Source organism: Dromiciops gliroides, chromosome 5 (genome assembly GCF_019393635.1).
Source record: "Dromiciops gliroides isolate mDroGli1 chromosome 5, mDroGli1.pri, whole genome shotgun sequence".
NCBI lineage: Eukaryota > Metazoa > Chordata > Mammalia > Microbiotheria > Microbiotheriidae > Dromiciops > Dromiciops gliroides.
In genome coordinates, this window is record NC_057865.1 from 45,926,726 (window position 1) to 45,949,337 (window position 22,612).

A 22,612-nucleotide genomic window follows, 5' to 3' on the forward strand; every position below is an offset into this window, starting at 1 on the left:
TCATTGTGTATCTTAGTTTTGTGGGAAAGCTCTGAGCATGAGATAGAATATCGATAAATAACTATAATGATTTTAATAAAAGACAAAAGGCATCAATAATGCTATAAGTGGTCTTGGGTCCATGAGTCAACAGTGTCATATTGCAACTAAGAAAGCACATGTAGGGTTAGACAATATTGTGAATAGCATAGTGTTTACACCTAGGTAATAGTTCCATTTTCAGTTCCAGGTCTCATGTTTTAGAAAGGTCATTAATACAGTGGAGAGTATATTAAAGAGAGAAAGGAAATTTGTGAAGGGCCTTGACTCTGTGTTATACAAAGATTGGTTAAAATGATACATTGCGGGGGGGGGGTGGAGCCAAGATGGCAGAGAAATGATACATTGAGTCTGGAGAAGACTCAGGAAGAACTTGATAACAGTCAAGTATTTTGAAGGGCTGTCTCATGGAAGCCTTGGCCCAATGGGTAGAACTAGGAGCATTGGCTAGAGGTTGCCAAGAGGCAAACAAATGTAGGCATCAGATCAAGAAAAAACACTGCTGTCAAAAGCTAAAGGACCTGCTTCAGGAGGTAGTAGATTCTCCTAACTGGAAGTTTTTAAGCAAAGGCTTGATGACCACTTCCTTCTGTTATATTTTAGAGATGATCCTCATGCAGAGATGGCTTAGCTGCAGAGCCTCCTAAGTCCACTACACAGAACTATCTCTACCCATTCAAAGACAGCCTCCAAATGATATATCATTACTCACCTTCTCAAAGTTGCTCCTTGGGTACTCAAAAACTTATTACACAAGGGCAAGAACTGATTCTGGAGTCAGTTGTCATGGGTTCAAATCCCACCTGTGATGCCTACTTCCTGAGTAACCTTGGATAAATCACCTGACTACCCTGGACATCAGATTTCTCACCTGTAAAATGTGTTCTAGATCACTGGTGTCAAACTCAGAAAGGCAAGGTGGGGAGCAGGAAAGTTATACATAAGTATCTCTGGTTACATATTGTCAGGAAACTGCAAATCAACATTATTTATGTTTCATTGTATTTTTACTTATTTTATTTTATTTTTTTTATTTATTTATTTGTGAGGCAATTGGGATTAAGTGACTTGCCCAGAGTCACACAGCTAGTAAGTGTCAAGTGTCTGAGGCAGGATTTGAACTCAGGTCCTCTTGAATTCAAGGCCAGTGCTCTATCCACTGTGCCACCTAGCTGCCCCTACTTATTTTTTTAAATATTTCCCAATTGTCTTTTAGCCTGTTCCAGGCCCCATTTGGGAGTGTTGTGGGCTGCATGTAGCCTGCAATACCTCTAGTTCAGAAGATCTCTAAGATGCTATCTCCATGTATGATTGGAGAACTTTTTACTTTCTAGTCTCCATATTACAAAAGTGCAGCTGTATCTAGTCTTCACTTCTTTCACAAGGACTTCAGTCAGTAAGCCTAATGAATATCTCACACTATACAAGGCTTAATTCTAACCAGGATTATAATGAAATTACCTTGGAAAACTCATTGAGGTATTGAGACATTACTAATTGTGATCACTTCATCAATATCCATTTAGATCAAGGTAGGCAAGATTGTGGTCATGCCTTACAGTTGAGAAATCTGATGTCCAGGGTAGTCAGGTGACTTATCCAAGGTTACTCAGGAAGTAGGCATCACAGGTGGGATTTGAACCCATGACAACTGACTCCAGAATCAGTTCTTTCCCTTGTGTAATAAGTTTTTGAGTACCCAAGGAGCATCTTTGAGAAGGTGAGTAATGATATATCATTTGGAGGCTGTCTTTAAATGGGTGGAGATAGTTCTGTGTAGTGGACTTATGAGGCTCTCCAGCTGAGCCATCTGTGAATGGGGATCATCTCTTCGACTGAAGAACTAAAAGATAGGGAACTTTGTCCCCCAAAAAACTTGAGTCTAATCACATGACCTAAAAGCTTTAGTCTCAAGACACTAGCTGTGTGACCCTTGGAAAGTCGTTTAACCTCTGTCTGCCTCAATTTCCTCAACTGTAAAGCGATCACTACTTTATAGATTTATCCCATGTTTGTTCAGAGGATAAAATGGGATAATATGTAAAGCATTTCGCAAACCTTAAAGTATGATGTAAATGCTAGCTATTATTATTATAGAATTATAATAGCATGTTGTTCAAGCATGAAGGACCCAGAAGAAGCTTTTTTCTCATGGCAGGGGCAGGCAAAACACAGAGTAAATGGATGATCCTGAACCTCCCTTCTCTCACTCCATGCTATCATCAATGCTACAGCCACTGTGGGCTTGTCATGGCAAATACCAGTCCCAGAAACAAGCTTGCCAAATGGAGATCACCAGTAAAACTGTGTCCAAAGCATGTATATCCAGAAGTTGGCATAACAAGCTAAGAGACTTCAGCAACTGTTCTAGAGTAAACTGAGGAATGGCATTTGAGAACATCAGAGAGGTTATCATCAGAAAAGTTACCATTTATAGCCTTTAAAGGAGATAACCCTGTCAAAGGCTTTCCAACTCTAACAACTTCTCTTCATGAAGTATTTGGCATGCTCAAGCCCTGCTGAATCAAGCAGATGAATAATATGGTGTTTGAGGATGAGATTTATATTTCTGGATTATGACTTTGAAATATAAGAATGATGAGCTCTCAGAGGGTACCTAATCAGGGCTAATAAAATATTTGCCCAAAACATCACAGATTTCAATCAATTACATGCTTCCCCCTCTTTGTATTCCCTACATATCTACTCTTCCTTATCTCACATTTCTTTCCTTCCCAAATCAGGGGTTTTCACCTCCCTCACACCTTACTCCCACTAGGGAGTTTCTAATGATGCATTGCCATAGAGTTGCATCTAGGTTTGGGGAACATACCACATACTGAGACCCTTCTGGGAGGCACTTTGAGTAGTCACCCTTCTTCCTTCACTATAGTTGGACTACTATCCAAGAAGAAAAGAAAGAGGGTCAGGATAATCTGAAATGCTATCTTTCTTCCAGGTTGTAGGACTTAGCTATAACTTTTCTCCAACTCACTAAGAGATAACAACTCCAAGGTAGCCTCCAGCTAGCACACCACTCATGTCTTTTTTCCATAAGCCAGTGCCCCACCAGTAACTTAAATCATGACATGGACCAGAAGGCTCTTCACTCACTCAACATAACTGTTTTTTTTTTAAACCAAAGTGTGTCAATTATGATTATTGTCCCCCATACCCATTTAAATTCTTCTCCCACTTGGCCACTATTGCCGAAAGAGGACCCATTCCAACTCCTAGATGCATTCCCATGATACCAAAGATGATGCTGGCAAGGTCTAGCCACAGACAAACTAGAATCTTCCTAAATAAAACCATGATATCAGACCTAAAGATGAACCTGAAAGGATGACCAAATCGGATTTCAGAGGGGGTCTATCAGTCCTTTGGCTTTTCTGAGCTCCAGGTGCCACTATCAGGAGCTCAGAGGAAGATAATAGAACAAGACAAACCTTTGTAGAAAAGGTTTACCTACCAAAATGATTCACCTGGATTTAGAAAACTTTAAGACAAAACAGAAAATGTATCCTTACTTCAGCAATTTAGGGTAAGGCAACCCACCAATGCACAACAGTTCTACAATAACACAATAGTTACTCAGAAATCTGTCTCTGGTTGCTGTTGGACCCAAGCCCCAGCCCAAATGACAAAGCATTAAAGACAAGGTCCTAAAAATCTATGTATTTTTATCAGTCTGCTCTCAATAGACAAACAAGGCCTTGAAAATATATTAAAGGGGGCAGCGAGGTGGCGCAGTGGATAAAGCACTGGCCCTGGATTCAGGAGGACCTGAGTCCAAATCTGACCGCAGACACCTGACACTTACTAGCTGTGTGACCCTGGACAAGTCACATAGCCATCATTGCCCCACAGGAACAAAAAAGAAATGAAGAAAGAAAGAAAAAAGAAAATATACTTAAACCAGTTGGCCATGTCTCTCTATAAGTATAGCATGTAATGACAGTGGTACAAATCATGGAATTGGCAATTCCAATATTAAGACATGAAAATTATGCAAAACTTACTACACAGTAGGGAGTTTATAAAAATGTCACTCAAATTTCCTTGAATTTTAAGAGAGTTTACAAATGGCAGATGGAAACAACAGAAGCCAATTGAATAGAAAAACATGGAAGAGAGAAGGCTAGCTAGAAGGAGCTATGATTCAGGTACCACCACTTTCCACATGTATTTTCTTCTTTTTCATACTCTAAAGTTACAAATTCATCCTTTAAACAGTTACTATTTCTATAGCAAGGCCATATGGAGCTTCCTATACTCACTTGTAGGTAACCCCCTGGCTTTCCATTTGACTCCATCTTATTTAATATTCTCTTTAGTCCTAGGAAAATCCAGGTATACATTTTTATATTTTCTAATAGAATTTAGTGAACTGGTATAGGGAATTGAGAACTGAGAGATTTAAAAATTATTCAATAATTTCTTTTTAAATTTTCTCAATAGGCAGCTAGGTGGTACAGTGGATAAAGCACTGGCCCTGGATTCAGGAGGGTCTGATTTCAAATCTGGCCTCAGACACTTGACACTTTTAAACATCACACTAGCTGTGTGACCTTGGGCAAGTCACTTAACCCTCATTGTCCTGCAAAAAAGAAAAAATTAAAATTAAAATTTCCCCAATTATTTTTATTTTGAGAAAAAGTATAATTAAATATTAGATTCCCTGAACAGATACACTTTAACAAATGAAAAAATCAATGAGACAGATAATTTATATTTTCATTATACAAATGATCACAGTCACCTCAAACTCTCACTATACCAGATGACTTTTCTTTTATCATGTAGAAATAGTCTAGTTCAATTTCTCTCAAGATACAAATTAAATGTCTCTTCAAAAATCCTCTGAAAGATAAAGGCAAAAACAGTAATTTCAGGAAAGAAGTCTCCATTTCCTTTCTGACTTTGTTTGCTTGTCATCATCGGAGAGAAGATAATTTCTTCCACTTCTCTTAATTCAGAATTCATATACTGCCTCTTTTGTAGGGAAAATCACCTCAAAGCAAGATGTTTTTCAACTGTCACTTCAAACTGCCAGCACAGACTCCCTTTTCTGCAATACTCCATACGGCTTTTAGAAATACAGTAATAGTATCTATAGTCTGTACCTTGATGAAGCATGAGATACATGCCCTTTTATCTTCAACCTTGAACAAATTTTCAACCTTATATCCTACGATACCCTGATAAGGTGTCATTTCCTTATATCAACTATAGTATATGACTACAGCCCAGATTAATGACCAGCCCTTGGTCCCAGGAGGTATTTCATTAGTCGGTACTAAAATAATCATGGCTGAACAACAGGTATGCTACGAGCCTCTGTGTTCTAATGTACAGATGTTCAGACAATTGTTGTTCCTTAGGGGAAGCAGGTGGTTAGAAACAATTTATTTTAAAGACACCAGCGACTATTCTCCATGCCTATCAACAAATAAGCAACTGTGAGATGCTTGTGAAAGCTTTGAAAATTGAGGGAGAATGTGAAAGGTGAGAAATCATGAATTTTTTTAGACTTTCAGAATTTGCACAGGTCCTTGGGAGTAATTTACAAAGAAATCAACTACAAATATTTTTTTTATTATAAGATCTACTAAAATTCCATTTCCTTCCCTGAAACAGATTTTTAGTTAAATAAGTGTTCCTCTAAAATACTAGTCCATTATCCAATGGTGGGGATTGGAGGTTGAGGAAAGATAGAAAAGAAAGGGAATGCCAGTCAGGGGATGAGACATGAAGGCCTTATTTGTCTGAAACTTCCATGAAAATAATCCCATGAAAATAATGCCAATTCAATCATTAAGCATTTATGTATTTGCTGCCTTGATTACCAGAGATGCACAGAAAGGCAAAACCACTACTATCCATGCCCTCAAAGGATTTATATTCTAATGGGGGAGATAACATGAATAAAAATTTTGGGAGAATGACTTTGGTAACTGTCTAGGCAAGAGGTAATGAGAACCTGTCCAAGATGGTATCTACATGAGCAAAGAGAGGGGAACATATGAGATTGAGCTTTCAATATTTAATAACGCCTTCATTTTTTGTTTTTTAATTTATAATACCAGAGGATCATATATATAATACACATTAGGAAATGAATTTACATTATGTGTATAAGATTAAATCTTGTAAATGGCAAAAGTAAAGAAAAATAATTTTCAAAAAGTTATTAAAAGATCATGACTTTTGGCCCTCCCTGAAGAAATATCTGACCAATGATTAAATATGTGGTGTTAATGAGAATGAAGTGTTAATGAAGCTACAGAGTGCAAAACCTGAGTACCCAGAAGAATAGTGGTACCCTTGATCATAGCATAGAACCCGAGAGAACATAATGAAACTGTTCCTATGAAATCTCAGAAATATAGCCTAGTATAAGGTCACTGCCAGCACTACTTGAAATCCTCACAAAGATCAAGTTGACACAGAGAATGGTGAAACAAATGACACACTATTGTGATACCAAGGATGGCAAGAGATAATGGAACAAATCAGAAATAACAGCTGCTTAAAATAAGTGAGTTAAGATGACTGATCATTAAAATGGACCACCCTCGAACGGGCACAAAAGACTTAAAACAAGTACTCTGGTCATGATAATTTCATTGCACATCAAAGTTGGAACAAGATCTCACCAACTATGGGCAAGGGCAGGATCCTCACTCTTTTCTTTCTCTCTCATTTATTCATAAATTGTTTTACTATCAGGGGAAGCTAGGTGGCATAGTAGAGAGCACCGACCCTGGAGTCAGGAGGATCTAAGTTCAAATCTGGCCTCAGACACTTGACACTGGTTGAGTGACCCTGGGCAAGTCACTTAACCCCAATTGCCTCATCCCCCAAAAAAATTTGTTTTGCTATCCTTAAGTCTGATAAGATGTTCCACGTTTTTCAAATGTTTTTGCAAACTCTGTTTACATATAGATCATGCATCCATTTTGACCTTATCTTGTAAATGGTATATCAGTCTGTGCCCAATTTCTGTTATACTGCTTTCCAGTTTTCCCCACAATTTTAATCAAGTAATGAATTCTTATCCCAAAATCTTAAGTCTTTATATTTGTCAAATACCAGGTTGCTATATTTGCTTCTGTAAATTGTATGTCTACTCTGTTCCATTGATCTGTGTTTCTCTTTCTTAGCCAGTATGAGATAATTTTGATAATTACTACCTTATATTATAGTTTAAGACCAGGTACTGCTAAATCTCCTTCCTTTGCATCTTTTCATTAGTTCTTTTGATCTTGGTTTTTTTTCTTCCAAATGAATTTCATTTTTTTCTAATTCAGTAAAATAATCTTTTTAGTAATTTAATTGGGATGGCATTGAATAGATAGATTAGCTTAGGTAAAATTGTGATTTGTTCATTGGTCATGATAGGCAGGGCCAATGTAATATTTCTCCAATTATGTAAATCTGATTTTATTTATATAAATTTTTTTATAATTTTGTCTGTATAGTTCTTTGGTTTGTCTTGGCAGGCGTAGGTATTTTATACCATCTAAAGTAATTTTAAATGTAGTATCTCTTACTATATAGGAATACTAATGACTTATATGGATTTATAAACTCTTTGTTCAGTCATGTCTGAATCTTTATGACCCCATTTGGGGTTTCTTTGGCAAAGATCCTGAAGTGACTTACTATTTCCTTATACAGCTAATTTTACAGATGAGGAAACTGAGGCAAATAGTATGAAGTGACTTGCTCAGAGTCACACAGCTAGTAAGTGTTAGACGCCAGATTTGAACTCAAGAAGATGAATTTTCCTGACTCCAGGCACAGCATGCTATTCACTGCCCCATGTAACTGCTCCTGACCTCTCTCTAATAATATAAAAATGTCATTTGGGGGGCAGTAGGTAGTACAGTGGATAAAGCACAGGCCCTGGATTCAGGAGGAGCCGAGTTCAAATCCAGCCCCAGACACTTGACACTTACTAGCTGTGTGACCTTAAAAGAATGTCATTTGTGCACAGTAAGTCTAACATTCTTACTGTATGTTAAGAAAAGATAGAAGGCTTTGAGGTTGAATCTGTAGGGCATATTAAATGACTTTGAAAATTATATTTAATAAGTGTTTACTATGTCCCAAGCACACTTCTAAGCACAAATACAAAAGCACAGTCAATTCCTGTTTTCAGAGAACTTATATTCCAAAGGGGTGGGAAAATACACAAAGGGGAGTTTTGGCCATGGAGAAAGAAAGTTTCTGGGATGATGAGAACAGGTCTATGAGGGAGTAGATGAACACTCCATCTGGAAACAGTAGATTTGGTTTGTTCATGGTTCTAGAACTGGGGCATGTAGTGGGGTGGGGAAGGAAGATGTAAACAGTTGGAAAGGAAGAGATAGCTGAAGAGCAGAGAGTGAAATGAAGCATATCTGAGGCTTTCCAGATAGGGGTCTAGGAGAAGCAAGCATTCTTCAAGACAGGAGGAGAACAGAGTAGCAAGGCAATTAATAGTAGATAACCTAGAGTAGAGAGTGGAGTGAATGAATGCTCTCTGTGCAAACTATGGCAAGTCTCCCTCCTGGCAAGAAACACTGAGCATAAGAATGTCATAGAGAGGGGCAGCTAGGTGGCACAGTGGATAGAGCACCGGCCCTGGAGTCAGGAGTACCTGAGTTCAAATCCGGCCTCAGACACTTAACACTTACTAGCTGTAGGACCCTGGGCAAGTCACTTAACCCCAATTGCCTCACTAAAAAAAAAAAAAAAAATGTCATAGAGAAGGCTGAAGCTGACTGTGTTAACAGACTTACTAAACTTTGTGAAGTCTATGGAAAGAATATTTTTAGAGTAACACCACACTGATGCAGTTTCAATGCAACTTGTTAACTGTACAATAAAATGGACCCTACCAGATTTGGTAAGTGTAATAGCAGAGAGACACTGTATGCCCCCTTTCTAGATATGAGTTAATACTACTTTAGAATAAGCAACAAAAATTCATTTACGTTGCCTAGCAGATAAGAAATCCTTGTATTAACAAATCCAAAACTTGAAACATCCTTAGAAATTCAACCAGCTCTATTTTTGCATAAACAAAAGTGTTGCTTGCAATTGCTGGATGTAACACTGATCCATAAAATTTAAGAACATTTTTTATAGCTGTCACCACATTCAAAACTCCATTTCAAAGCTATGTGGAGTAAGAAGCCTTCTGATCATAGAGACTTAGCAGAAAATCATCAGAGCCATATTGGAGCAGGTCATCTGTTATCCTGTTTGCTTGTGGAACTATGCCAAAGAAGCTCTCTCTGAACCTATAGAAGATGGACTTATATCTTAATGCTTTCATTCAACTTTTTAAAAAAGCAGTTATTTTACCCACAGGTAAAAGAGTCTGCAGGAACATTAAATAGAAGAGGATAATAACAGGATAGTGACTTCTCCCAGGATCACTTTAAATAGAACTTCATTGAAAAAGACAAGAATGATCTTTTTTAAAAAATCATATTGTTTTAATAAAAATAAAGGGAAAAATCTTCAGTTATCACATTGTACACAAAGACCACAAAATTTCAGTCACAATGAATAAGTGAATTTCATTTATATGTTGTTATTTCCTTGTGTGAGTGTGTTTTAATTTATGAAATGGCATTTCTGAAGTTTTAAATAAAACCTCAGAACTGTTAAGTCTGTTTATTATATGAGAGCTGCTACAGGGAGTGGTCCTTCTTTTGAGTGTTCCTTCTTGATAAACATTTTATCCTCTTCCAGGTGCTCCAACATCTTTTTTTTTTAATACACAATAGCCTAATTTGATGTAAAATGCTTTGACCAAATGTGCATGTCTATTGTTTTGTTGATTCAAAGTTTTTGAAATATTACCAAAAATTTGCTGAAAATTTTAATTTAATGTGTATAGTGTTTTTCACTGATTTTAAAAAAATGTATAATGTAGGAAAATGCAAGGGGAGAAAAATAACAGAGCAGGGAAACAGTTTTTGTGTGAGGAGATTTTAACAGGAAAAATTCTAAGACTCTACACCAGTTTCCTCTTATGTTTTTGAATGATGTAGGATGACTAGCAGATGAAGCCACGTCCAACATTGCTTGACATTTTTCCCCTGTGGTGGGGAAGGGGTTTGTGTGGAAAAGTGTAGCTGTGATCTGGTGTTAATGTAGGGAGTGAGATACTATCTAATCCTGTGCTCTTCCACTATACTAATAATGAGAGTTGTTCAGAATGTGGCTGGTGCCTGATGTCTTGGTAAGAACCAAAGCATTGAACTTGAAGTCAGTGCTGGAGAAGCTTTAGTTCAGAACTCAGATATAGCTATGAGAAGGTTCTAAGTAGAAAGATTGCCAAATAGAACCTGAAGGAAATTTTTCAGTAGCCTCAGCAAAGCAGCTGGCTTCCATTTGCCTTAACCCTGAAAAAGCGGGCTTCATTTTATTTGGTCTTAGTAGCAAACAATTTTTTATTGAATACTAGCCCTCTATTTATTACTTTGTTTAAAAAGTGATGAGGCATTTGGAAAGTTAACTTTATCCTAAAGGTAAACTGATACAAAGATAGATATTGTCTTTTCTAATTTGTGTTAATAGGTAAAAGCATGAAGACCCAGATCCAAATAGAGCTGTGTTTTACATCACAAAAAATTAATAGAAATGGGGAGCCATGGGAATGGAACCTTGCATAGACTGCTGGGCTTGGTCACAGTGCCTACAGTTGGCATAGCTTAACCTTATTTTCATTATAAAGGAGTGGGGAGTAAAGAGGAAAGTATAATGAAAGATTATGTGATTATATAGTAACAAATTTGGGGTTTTAATATGACAGCTTTAATGAGTCAATCAGCTGGGAGCCAAGAGAACTATTACCATCTTAGCTATTATTCCGATGTTTCTTAATTCAGTGTAAGATTTATATAGCACTTGAGGGTTGCAAAGCATTTTACATATATAGCATTTAATGCCCACAACAACACTGTGAGGTAGGAACTATTATTATCCCCATTTTATAGGTGAAGAATTGGACGCCAAGAGATAAGGAGTCCAAAGTTAAATGACTAGAAGTATCTGAGGCAGGATCTGAATTCAGGCTTTCCTGATGTCAAGTTTAGTGCTTGCTCTACTGTGTCACTTAGTTTCATAGCTAGTGTCCAGTGCTAAGGACATGATGCCTGGCCTTGCTGTCCATTTTTTGGTTAGACTAGGTCTAAAGTATTGGGCTCAGTTCTACATATTTCATTTTAGGAAGGGCATTGATATGCCTGAATGTATAGAGAGGAGATGGAAAGGGCCCAGAGTAAAAGTAATATGAGGGTAAGTTGAAGCAACTGGTGATGATTAGCCTGAACAACAAAAGATTCAAGGGATACATAACAGTTACCTCCAAATATTACAATATCATGTAAAGTTGATTAGGCGTATGTTGCTTGTTTCTACTCTCTCCCTGTCACCCCGAGGACAGAACTCATGCTCTAGAAAGGGGAACTAACCATTGAAGTCAGAGACCTGGGGTTGTTTTTTTTGTTGTTGTTTGTTGTTGTTGTTGTTGAGGCAATGGGGGTTAAGTGACTTGCCCAGGGTCACACAGCTAGTAAGTGCCAAGAGTCTGAGGCTAGATTTGAACTCAGGTCCTTGTGAATCCAGGGCCAGTGCTCTTCCACTGCACTACCTAGCTGTCCCAAATAACATTGGAACTTTCTTTTTTGTGTGAGGCAATTGGGTTTAAGTGACTTGCCCAGGGTCACACAGCTAGTAAGTGTTAAGTGTCTGAGGCCGAATTTGAACTCAGGTCCTCCTGACTCCAAGGCCGGTGCTCTATCCACTGTGCCACCTAGCTGTCCCCCCCGGGGGGTGTTTTGATAGGAAGTGTCATTTTACCTGGATCTAGATCCAATTTCCAAACTAATGCTTACTTGCTATGGACCTCAAAAACTCTAAATGGACAAAAGAGATAGAAGTGTCTGCATATGTATTTTGGAAATGTCATCAAACAGTCTATCTCCAAGGAAGGATCAGGTATACTTGGTTTAGAGAAGGAAAGAAAATAGACACAAAGGGATGTCACGTTGGAAAAAACTTTAAGGAAATTTTACCTGATGAATACGTACTGCAGAACAAACAAAAAAATTTGAGAATATACTATATTCGATTCTTCTCCATCTCTCCCTAGACCTGATCTACCATTTCCTTCAATAGAATGACCCAAGTGGGACTAGAGTTTTGATGGCATTGATCCATTTAGATAGCTAAACTATATCAAGAACATAATCTTATATATGAGGACTTAATAGATCGGATCCAAGAATCTGATTGCATGGTGCAGAGAAGAATCAATATGGGATTGAATTACTTTCTTCTGAATAAGGCACATGTGGAGGACTCTAAACCATTAATAGTCCAAGCTCCTTCTGGGAAAGCCCTTTGAAAAGTATTTTCTAACTGGCACTAACCTTAGGATTCAAGAAACACAAAATATCAGGGGGCAGCTAGGTGGTGTAGTGGATAGAACACCAGCCCTGGAGTCAGGAGGACCTGAGTTCAAATCCAGCCTCAGTCACTTAACACTTACTAGCTGTGTGACCCTGGGCAAGTCACTTAACCCCAATTGCCCCACCAAAAAAAAAAAAGTTAAAAAAAAAAAAAAGAAACACAAAATATCAAATGTGCCATAAATTTAAAGTCTAGCAAAAATATATTCACTGAATTCAATCCCATTAAGAAAGTCCTTGGACAAAATTAAAAACAACCCATGAATGATTAAGCTTGTCCTATATTACTGGGGGGGCGGTGGGGGTGATGGGGAGAGAAACAGTACTGACATCTAGTTAACTATTGTTTATCAATACATGAACGTGGAAAATAAACCAAGTCCAAGGCTCTCAGTAGCCAAGAATATTGAATCCTGGTCGTCATACTGTTAAAAGGGTTTGGAGGGAGTGAAAAACATGTATGGATTGTACCACTTTGTTCCTCATTTAGGGAGAGGAGCAGAAGACACTAAATGAAGTGGAGAAATATAATTTTGTTCTATTCCTTGAGTCAAGGGGTAGGAAGGTAGGGGAGTAGTAGTCTTGTGACTTCTCCACACTCAGATGACTTGAGACTTAACTTCACAAAATAGTAGATTAAGGCAAAATGAAGTCACTAAAGCTTTTTTAAATGTTACATTCCTTTACTTGATCTTGTAGTTCTCAACCCCTAGGACGAATTATTTAAACTCTTCATTAGGGATTTCTGGACAGAGTGATGATCTACTTTATGGGGCATCAAAGGGATGAGGTGAGAGTCACAAAGACTACAAGCAGTCACAATCTCATACATCCTTCAAGAAGATAGACTTGGTTAAATAGACTCTATAGGCAAACTAAGTCAAACTACTTAGAAGGGTCATCATGAACTAGTTTGAGAAAGGAGGTTTACAAGTCACAAAGGTAACAAAGAAAGCTCATCAAATAAACACCATGAAACAAAAAGCTAAAGTAATAATGATCATCAATATTAAATAACATTGTAACCTGGTAATGCACTCCCAATGGCCCTTTGAATCAGTACCTTTAGGGGGCAGCTAGGTGGTGCAGTGGATAGAGTACAGGCCCTGGAATCACGAGGACCTGAGTTCAAATCCGATCTCAGACATTTGACACTTACTAGCTGTGTGACCCTGCACAAGTCACTTAACCCCAACTGCCCCCCCATCACACACACAAATCAGTACCTTTCATCTTGAGTCCCAGAATGTGGGATCCCGTGTGATTATTTGATTCCCGAAAACATAATTTACATTCTAGAATAGCTCTCAGCTTCATGTCAGAGCAGAAGGATCCTCCTTCTAGAAGTTCTAGTTCCAAGCCACTTTCAGAGATTCCTATATAATTCTGCTAAAATCTGCCGCTAACAATACTTAATACAAGCTTGGCTCTCTGATAACCAGTTCATTCAGTCAAAAGCAGCTCGAGCTTTATAGTTCTAATACTATTAACGACAAAGGTATAAGAAGAACAACAAATTAGGAGTGTATAACTCACCTGAAACTTCAAAAAATTTCAGCTTCTACATGCCATTATTTGTTGTTTCTATCCTTATCTAAACCCTGTACCTGTTTTGGACACTAACATCCACATACTGAAGGAAGAATCTTTAAAAGGAATCCATGAAGGTTTTACTTGGAAAATAAGTCCTTCTGTCTCTTAAAATTATCAAAACAGAAAAAGAATATTTTTACAATTATTAATGCAATTTTATATGCAAAATCCTTAATCCAACTTTAAGAACTTGTTACTAAGACATATTCAAAGTCCATATATTCCATTAGAAACATTTTGGAGCTAATTTCATATGTGTGTGATAATATACATGGATATATACAAGTGTATAATATATATACATACGTACACACTAGTGATTTAATTGTGATAGTAATCAGTATAATAGACTACAGATGGTTATTTACTCTGGTTTAAGTGTTCTTTAATTTCTTAAGTTAATAATACTATAGCACATGTAAGAAATGATGAGCAGGAGGAGTTCAGAGAAACCTGGACGGTCTTGCGTGAGCTGATGATGAGTGAGATGAGTAGAACCAGAAGAACATTCTACACAGTATCATCAACATTGAGTGTTGATCTACTGTGATGGACTATATTCTTCTCACCAATGCAATGGTACAGAAGAGTTCCAGGGAACTCGTGATAGAAGAGGATCTCCAAATCCAAGAAAAAAAAAAAAGAACTGCGGTAGTATAGATGCTGAATGAACCATACTATTTCTTTTGTTTTTGATGCTGCTGTTTTTTTCTATTTTGAGGTTTTTCCTCATTGCTCTGATTTTTTCTCTTATGACTAATGAAGAAATAGGATTAATGTTATTATGTGTGTGTGTGTGTGTATATATGTATGTATATATATATATATATATATATATGCATATTTATATAACCCATATCAGATTACCTGCTGTCTAGGGGAGGGGGGAGGGAGGGAAGGGAGGGAGAAAAATCTGAAATTGAAAGCTTGTATAAACAAAAGTTGAGAACTATCTTTACATGTAACTGAAAAAAATAAAATACTTTATTAATTAAAAAAAATAGGGGCAGCTAGGTGGCACAGTGGATAGAGCACCGGCCCTGGAGTCAGGAGGACCTGAGTTCAAATGTGGCCTCAGACACTTAACACTTACTAGCTGTGTGACCCTGGGCAAGTCACTTAACCCCAATTGCCTCACCAAATAATAATAATAATAATAATAATAATATAGCACAGAGCATAGATATTATGTAATTATTCTTTATTACTCTAATATATTCCTTAGTGGCTTAAGTCAATGCAGTAATGTGTCCTTAGGTATTAATGAATTTTGAACTTGCTCTTGGTCTGGATAACTAAGTCCCTTTTACTGTGTTCATTGTGGCCCTAAAGGTAGTATCTTCTAAGCTGAAGAAACCAATCAGCATTAGAGATCATGACTGACCAGGACACCTTGTCATGTACATGGACGCTTGCTCCTTAAACTGATGTCCTAGATGGTCAATCAATCAGCTGAAAGGACATGACCTTTGTACATAGAGTCAATGTTCTTTCTCCCTGTCCATTAACAGCTATAGGAACATCTATAAGAGTCCCAGGAACATCTATTGAATTCATGAACTGTACCATTTGACTTTGTTATGTAAATGCAATGGGAGGAGTTATGACTTAAAATAATAAGGTATATGAACATTTAAGCCTCATAGGGGTATAAAAGTCTGAGACCAGTACAACTCATGGTCTTTCAAGTCCCACCCATGACTGACCGACTCTACTGTGAGACGTATTCTCTCTCAATAAGTGTATTTTCTACAGCTTAGAGACTTTGCTGTTTCTTTTCTTTGTCAGACTTAGAAATTTTTGTGACATTAGAGATCAGTCTCATCTTGCGGTTTTTGCAAAATACACTACTACATTTAATTAGAAAATATCTTATTCCCCTCTCATGGGGATATTATCCTCCTATAATCTTGAAGGAATGGGTTACTTCAAGGACCTAATCTTACCCATTACTATATCAATACTAAGTGGATGGTAAGCCTACCAAATAATATGGAATTGACTACAAATTCAGGATGAAAAAAAGATTTTATGCTTGCATCATATTATAGTGACCCAAAGATGTATTAGTATGAATCTATTAATAGATTTAGTATAGCAACAATAAAACTTTTACAGTTCACCTGCCCTGATTATAGAAATTTACTATGAAATGGAAAAAGAGAGACATAGTTATAACAATATTAAGACTGTCCCTTTAAAGGCACAAACTGACCTGACATAAACCGCAACAGGGAAAAAACTCCCTTAGCTCTGTTTGATTCCAGGTGAAACTCATATCTAACAGCCAATAATGCTACAGTGATCCATATTTATTCATAGGGTATCAAAGCCAGGTCCAGAATTAATCAAGTGGGAAAATTTACTGGTGAAAAAGGAAATAGCACAATGGAAAAACTGAGGCAAGAGCATCGTACCTTCTGCTATTGCAAGGTTGTCCTCTCAACTTTTCCCAGGGACAGATATCCATCCATATCAGTTCTCAGTCTACATTCTCTTTGGAAAGCAGTTGGCAATTCCCTTGAATGAGGAATTGTTGACTTCATGACAATTCAGACAATCATACCCGAAATCAAACTCAGAATAATATCAGATTACAGTCACACAAGGTTTTACCTCGAAAAGCAAAACTTCACTAACCATAACTTAGGATCAGGTTATTATCGTAAGAACAGTTAACAATAAGCATAAATAAGGACTTTTTTGTCCTTCTATTATTAAGGATTATCACATTCTGGGTTTTTTTTTTTTTTGGCTTGTTGGAAGGGCATTTCTCCATGCTCAAAAAGTAATACATGGAATCCTTTGAGGGTATTTTCAAGGAACAGTATGATACGATACATCGCTTGGAAATCAGCCAATTGCGAAATATGGCCAAGATGTTCGCTCATCTCTTCTATACAGATTCACTTCCATGGAGTCTTCTTGAATGCATAACACTGAGTGAAGAAAATACTATGTCTTCCAGTAGAATTTTTGTCAAAATATTTTTTCAAGAATTTTGTGAATATATGGGACTACCTCAACTTAATGCAAGGCTGAAGGATGAAACATTGCAGCCATTCTTTGAAGGATTACTACCCCCAGGTAACCCAAGACACACTCGGTTTGCCATCAACTTCTTCACTTCCATAGGTCTTGGAGGTGTGATGGATGAATTAAGAGAACAGTCTGAAGAATGCCCCCAAGGTCATCCTAGCAAAGAAGCAGGATGTGGAGTCATCAGATTCCTCCTCTTCCTCCTCTTCCTCCTCCGACTCTGAGTCCTCAGACTCGGATTCCAATAGTAGTGATAGCAGCTCAGACTCGTCGAGTGGCAGCGACTCCTCATCCACAAGTGGCCATAGCTCAGATTCAGGCAAAGATCAAAGGAAAAAGGGACAAAGGAAAAGGAAAAATAAAAAAACAGATACGACAATTAAGAAAAAGAAAACCAGGGGAAAACAACACATGGAAAATAAAATGGAAAGAAAAGACAGCAAGAAACAGGCATTGAAGCAGAGCGAAGAAAAGGGGGAAAAAAAAAAGAATGCGGACCGAAATTTAAGAGATTCGAATTGGAGAGGGAACGCATCAAAACATGCTCCTGACAGAGAGACTACTGCAGAAAGAAACAGTTACTGGCTTTTAAAGGACAGACCTGGTGATACCAAGAAGAGGACAGCAGAAAGAAGAAATTCTTTTTTCTGATCAGGACAGAGGAAAACACCGAAACGAAGACAGTGAGAATCATAGGAGGAAAGAGAGCTCAAAGTCAAGAGAAAGGAAGACAAAGTACCCGCACCCCAGAGATGGGGAAGACCGACATTGGAATGGGGCAGGAAAGCAATCTGAAAAACACAGCAGACATTCTGAGCAGTCCAGAGAATCAAGGAGGAAGCAAGACCAAGGAAGAGAAAACTCTCCAGCAAGGCGCAAAGAATTCCGAAATGCCTTACATTCAGTCTAAATTGATTGTTTGTTTTACATTTATTGCCGAACGTGATTTCAAAAAAGAACCTTTGTAAAAATTACGGGTTTGTATTAAATAGTTTGAAGAACGTTTTCAGTGAAAGGTGTTTTATAATCAGTTCTCCTCGCCCCCGAGCCCCGCCCCACCAAAACACACACACACACACACACACACACACTTTTTGCCCCTTGAATAAACTTATATGAAGAGAACGTTTTCACTTAAGAGAACATAAAGCTCGAGTATTCTTTGTTCGTTATCCACTGTGGCACCGAGCTGCCTGTCCCCCATGAAGTACCTCCTCTTAATGTGCACTCTGCAGATGTTTCACTTTTCCCATTGGGTTTTTCGTTACGAACCTTAATCTTGTAGAAGAGCAGTATTAATGTCTAGCTGGTTCACTTATGGAACAAAGAGGCAGAACTCAAGAGCTCACTTTGTATGGGTTATACCTTTTCACAGTATAATTTTGGCTTATAGACTAAATTAAAGCTTTTTCAGGTTGTGAATTTTTAATTAACTCCTTATTTTAGCTTTGTTTTCTCCCCTCAAAGCATGATCCCCTTGGATATCACTTAGGACAGCCTGCCAACTGACTAAAATTACTGTATAAATCATCTACTTCTTTACTTGAAACTGAGATAGTTTATATAGATAACAGAAATTACCACCAGAAAACCAAGTAGGAAGATTAGGCTAAACCCCTGTAAGGAAGAGAACTTGCCCCTTCCCTCCCTCCTGTTTGTGTTGTCTTTAGTTATGTTGGGTGTTGTCTCTTCCGAGTGCCTGTGGTCAAGTCCCTTCTACACAGCTCTCACTCCTGTCTGAATGCAGTGTCCTTGTCCATGTCCATATTCCTCTTGTGCCCTAAGGCTGAAGTTGAAGGGCAGTTACAAAGTTATTTACTGATTTTAGGAGAAAATCTGAAACTCTATTTCTAGTGCAAAGGAACTGCTTTTGTACTTTATCACTCTGGCTCTCCCCAAAGCACTGTTTATCCCCTAACTAGATCTTTTAAAAACTTTTATGCCTGAGCACATGCTGTTATGTTCATTACATTAAATGATTCTAAAACAAAACAAAACAAATATTTAAAAAGACAACTTTGTTGCCGGTAAACATACTGATACCTGAAAAAGTTGTTTTTAGGTAACATACTGAAAATGGGAATTCCAAAGAGAAACATGAGGACAATTCACAGAATGAAATAGCTAATATGAAATATCAGCAGAGAACTAAATAATTGCCTTAAGAGTAGTTAGGGGCAGCTAGGTGGCACAGTGGATAGAGCACCAGCCCTGGAGTCAGGAGTACCTGAGTTCAAATCCGGCCTCAGACACTTAACACTTACTAGCTGTGTGACCCTGGGCAAGTCACTTAACACCAATTGCCTCACTATAAAAAAAAGAGTAGTTAAAAATGTTTCCATATGTGAAATTATAAAATGTTATGTGATAGGAGATTCTGTGTGTTTCCTATTGTGGTCAGAAAAGGGCCTATCCCTATACATGGCTGTTTGGAAAGTCCAGCAGTATCATATTAATTCTTCTAGTGTTTGGTTTTCAGAAAAGGGACAATAATTCCTAGAATGATAAAAATCCAGGTGGAGTTTTTGCTATGGTGTCCTCTCCCTCAACTATTTCTCAAAGCTTGGAGATGGTTCCAGGGAACCTCCTCACCCAGAAAAGTCAATCACAGGGTAAGGTGTAAAGTCAAGTCAATGGACGGAGGGGGGGGGGTATAAGGTGTAAAGTCAAGTCAAGTCAATGGGGGGAGGGGAAGGTGTAAAGTCAAGTCACCTTTTAAAATCCCCTTCAGTCCATTACGAAGGAGGAAAAGACCTTTGGGTACAAGTTTCCATCCAGACCATCTCATCTAGATGGAATTCTTACATGACCCCACCTTTGTTCTACTTAAGTAGGACTGCGTGAAGAACAGATTCTTTTGTATAAATTGCTGGAGCCAGAAGGATCTGGGAGTGCTAAGGAACAACGTTCCATTCCCCTAGCTCCTCTTTAGAAAAAGCTACCTCTCATTATAATATTCATTCTTTGATTAACCAGACAGATTTTTCACCCATCAGGGACCTCCCCCTTTTCCCAAAGGTATTTAAGCAGAGAACTCCATTAGGGGTCTTGGTCTTGTTCTGGCTTGGAGAGTTGTGGAAAGGGTGGCAGGGTACTGGTGCTGGCAAAACATCAGAGGGCTGTTGGAGCCTAACTCTCCTGAATATTGAAGATGACAACAGCAGTCAGGCCTACACTTGAACCTGCAAGAGGTGGAAGAGGAAAAGGGGAAGGTGATTTGAGTCAGCTTTCCAAGCAATATTCAAGCAGAGACCTACCTTCTCACACAAAGATTAAATACAGACAAACTACTCAGGATGCTCCTGAAGAACTTCATAACCGTGATTTCAAGCAAGAACTAGAAGACAGAGAGAGAATTGCTGCAAGAGAAAAAAACAGAAATCGTCCAACTAGAGAGCGCACAACTTCGTCTTCTGTGTCTAAGAAGCCTCCGCTCGATCAGATTCCTGCAGCCAACCTTGATGCCGATGACCCCCTAACAGATGAAGATGATGTTGAGGAAGAAAGTGAGGATGATGACACAGCAGCTCTACTGGCAGAACTTGAAAAAATGAGAAAACAAAGAGCAGAAGAGCAAGCCAGGAAGGAACAAGAACAAAAGGCTGAAGAAGAGAGAATTCGGATGGAAAATATCCTCAGTGGAAACCCTCTCCTTAAGCTCACTGGTCCCTCTCAGCCTCAGGCCAACTTCAAAGTAAAGAGAAGGTGGGATGAGGATGTTGTCTTTAAGAACTGTGCCAAAGGAGTCCAGGAGCTGAAAAGGGACCAAAGATTTGTAAATGATACCCTTCGATCAGAATTTCACAAAAAGTTCATGGAGAAATATATCTAATAGTACAATTTTCTGTGCTTAATTATTTAAAAAGGGCCTCATTCAAAGTTTGAGGGTCATTCTAGCCTTAGTTTGGTCAGGATTTTCTTCCCATGCTTATACGGTTTATAGATTTCCTGCATTTAAAATTCTAAAGCATTTTTTGGTGAATAATACTTAATTTGATAATGACATCTCTGAAAAAATATATCTTGAGTCATAAAGCTAATTCACATTTTTTTGCTGCCATCATCATCCTCAGTTGTTGAGTCCATATGAGCCTTGGATTATGGGAACTTGCCATTTGAGACATTAATTGCCTTCACTCTGTGTTATCAGATCAGAACAGCCAAGATGCCATCCATTCATGAGGGGAATACATATAAGAGCAGGCATTGAACTGTCACAGGATGGTGACATGCAGGAAGTCCAGGTATTATACTGCCTTGGGAAAGGCTGAGAGAATAGCCATTGGCAATATCTGAGGTTGGATTCTCTTGGTTTAAATTCGCCTCCCACATAGCACCTGGATGGCCAGGCTATGCCATCTCATTCTATGCATAGCTGCAATTCCCCCTTCTATATGCCTGATGCCATGGAAGTCTCAATCCCATGCATCTGATTAAGCCTGACTCAGTTTCCCCTCCACATATTGCACTGGCTCTCTGCAGAACCATAAAGCTTGGCAATGCCAAGAACCGTCTCAAAGGACATTGACACAGCAGCCAAGTTCATCGGGGCTGGGGCTGCCACTGTACGGGTGGCCGGTTCTGGATCTGGGATTGGGACTGTGTTTGGAAGTCTCACCATTGGTTATGCCAGGAATCCCTCCCTAAAGCAGCAGATCTTCTACTATACCATCCTGGGCTTTGCCCTGTCTGAGGCCACGGGGCTCTTTTGCCTGATGGTGGCCTTCCTCATCCTCTTCGACACCTGGTGGAGCCCTTTCTGCTCCCCAACGTTTCTGAATGTTCCTCTTCCACCTGGTCCTTCCAGGTCTCTTTCAGCCTGTGTGTACCTCCCGTTTCATCTCACCAGGCAGCCCTGGGGAAAGCCATGTGCTCAGGGATTGAGAGAGGGAAGACGAATAAATACTGTATTAATAAGCTGTAAAAATAAAATAAAATTCCTTTTTAAAAAAAAGAGTTTCCACCCAGACCGTCTCATCTAGGTGGAACTCTTACATGTTCCCACCATTGTTCTACTTAAGTAGGAACGAGTGAAGAATAGATTCTTTTGTATAAATTACTGGAGCAGAAAAGCCGAAGCCAAGGTCAGGTGCTTCGCTTCACCCCTGGTCCTCGCCCACGCTCTGTGAACACCGACCCACACTCCCTCCACAGTCGACCTGGCTCCCGCCTGCCGGTTGGGGGGGGGGGCGCGGCCTCTGAAGGCTGAGGGAGGCAGAGGTGGAGACGAAGAAGCCGGGGGCGATGCTGCACAGCCAGGCCCGGGGAGCATGGGGAGCCACCCAGGAGGTATGAGAAAATGGCCAAAGGAAATGGGGAGAAGGAGCTGACAGATAGGAAGTGGGATCAAGAGGATGCCGTGGAAGAGGTGGGCACGTTTTCAGTGGCAAGCGAGGAGGTCTTGAATATCAGAGCTATCATAAGAAACGATGTGCAGGAGGAGTTCAGAGTAACCTAGAGGGACT

General features: G+C 38.8%; 2 protein-coding genes across 2 annotated transcripts in view; both read left to right on the forward strand.

The window, feature by feature from the left end:
- LOC122728697 (pre-mRNA-splicing factor CWC22 homolog) overlaps positions 1 to 18,057 on the forward strand; it is a 138,288-nt gene extending 120,231 nt beyond the window's left edge. The window contains 3 exon segments of the mRNA XM_043967498.1: positions 16,831 to 17,278; positions 17,280 to 17,789; positions 17,791 to 18,057. Coding sequence (XP_043823433.1) covers positions 16,831 to 17,278; positions 17,280 to 17,789; positions 17,791 to 18,057 — 1,225 coding nt within the window.
- A 2,224-nt stretch (positions 18,058 to 20,281) lies between these two features.
- Positions 20,282 to 20,979, forward strand: LOC122729342 (spliceosome-associated protein CWC15 homolog). Its single transcript, XM_043968182.1, has one exon. It carries the CDS (start codon positions 20,299 to 20,301, stop codon positions 20,977 to 20,979), a length of 681 nt encoding a protein of 226 aa, XP_043824117.1. The 5' UTR covers positions 20,282 to 20,298.
- Positions 20,980 to 22,612: the final 1,633 nt, after the last annotated feature.

Coding starts and splice junctions, on each gene's coding strand:
- LOC122729342 (XM_043968182.1), top strand. CDS start 20,299: ATGACAACAGCAGTCAGGCCTACACTTGAACCTGCAAGAGGTGGAAGA.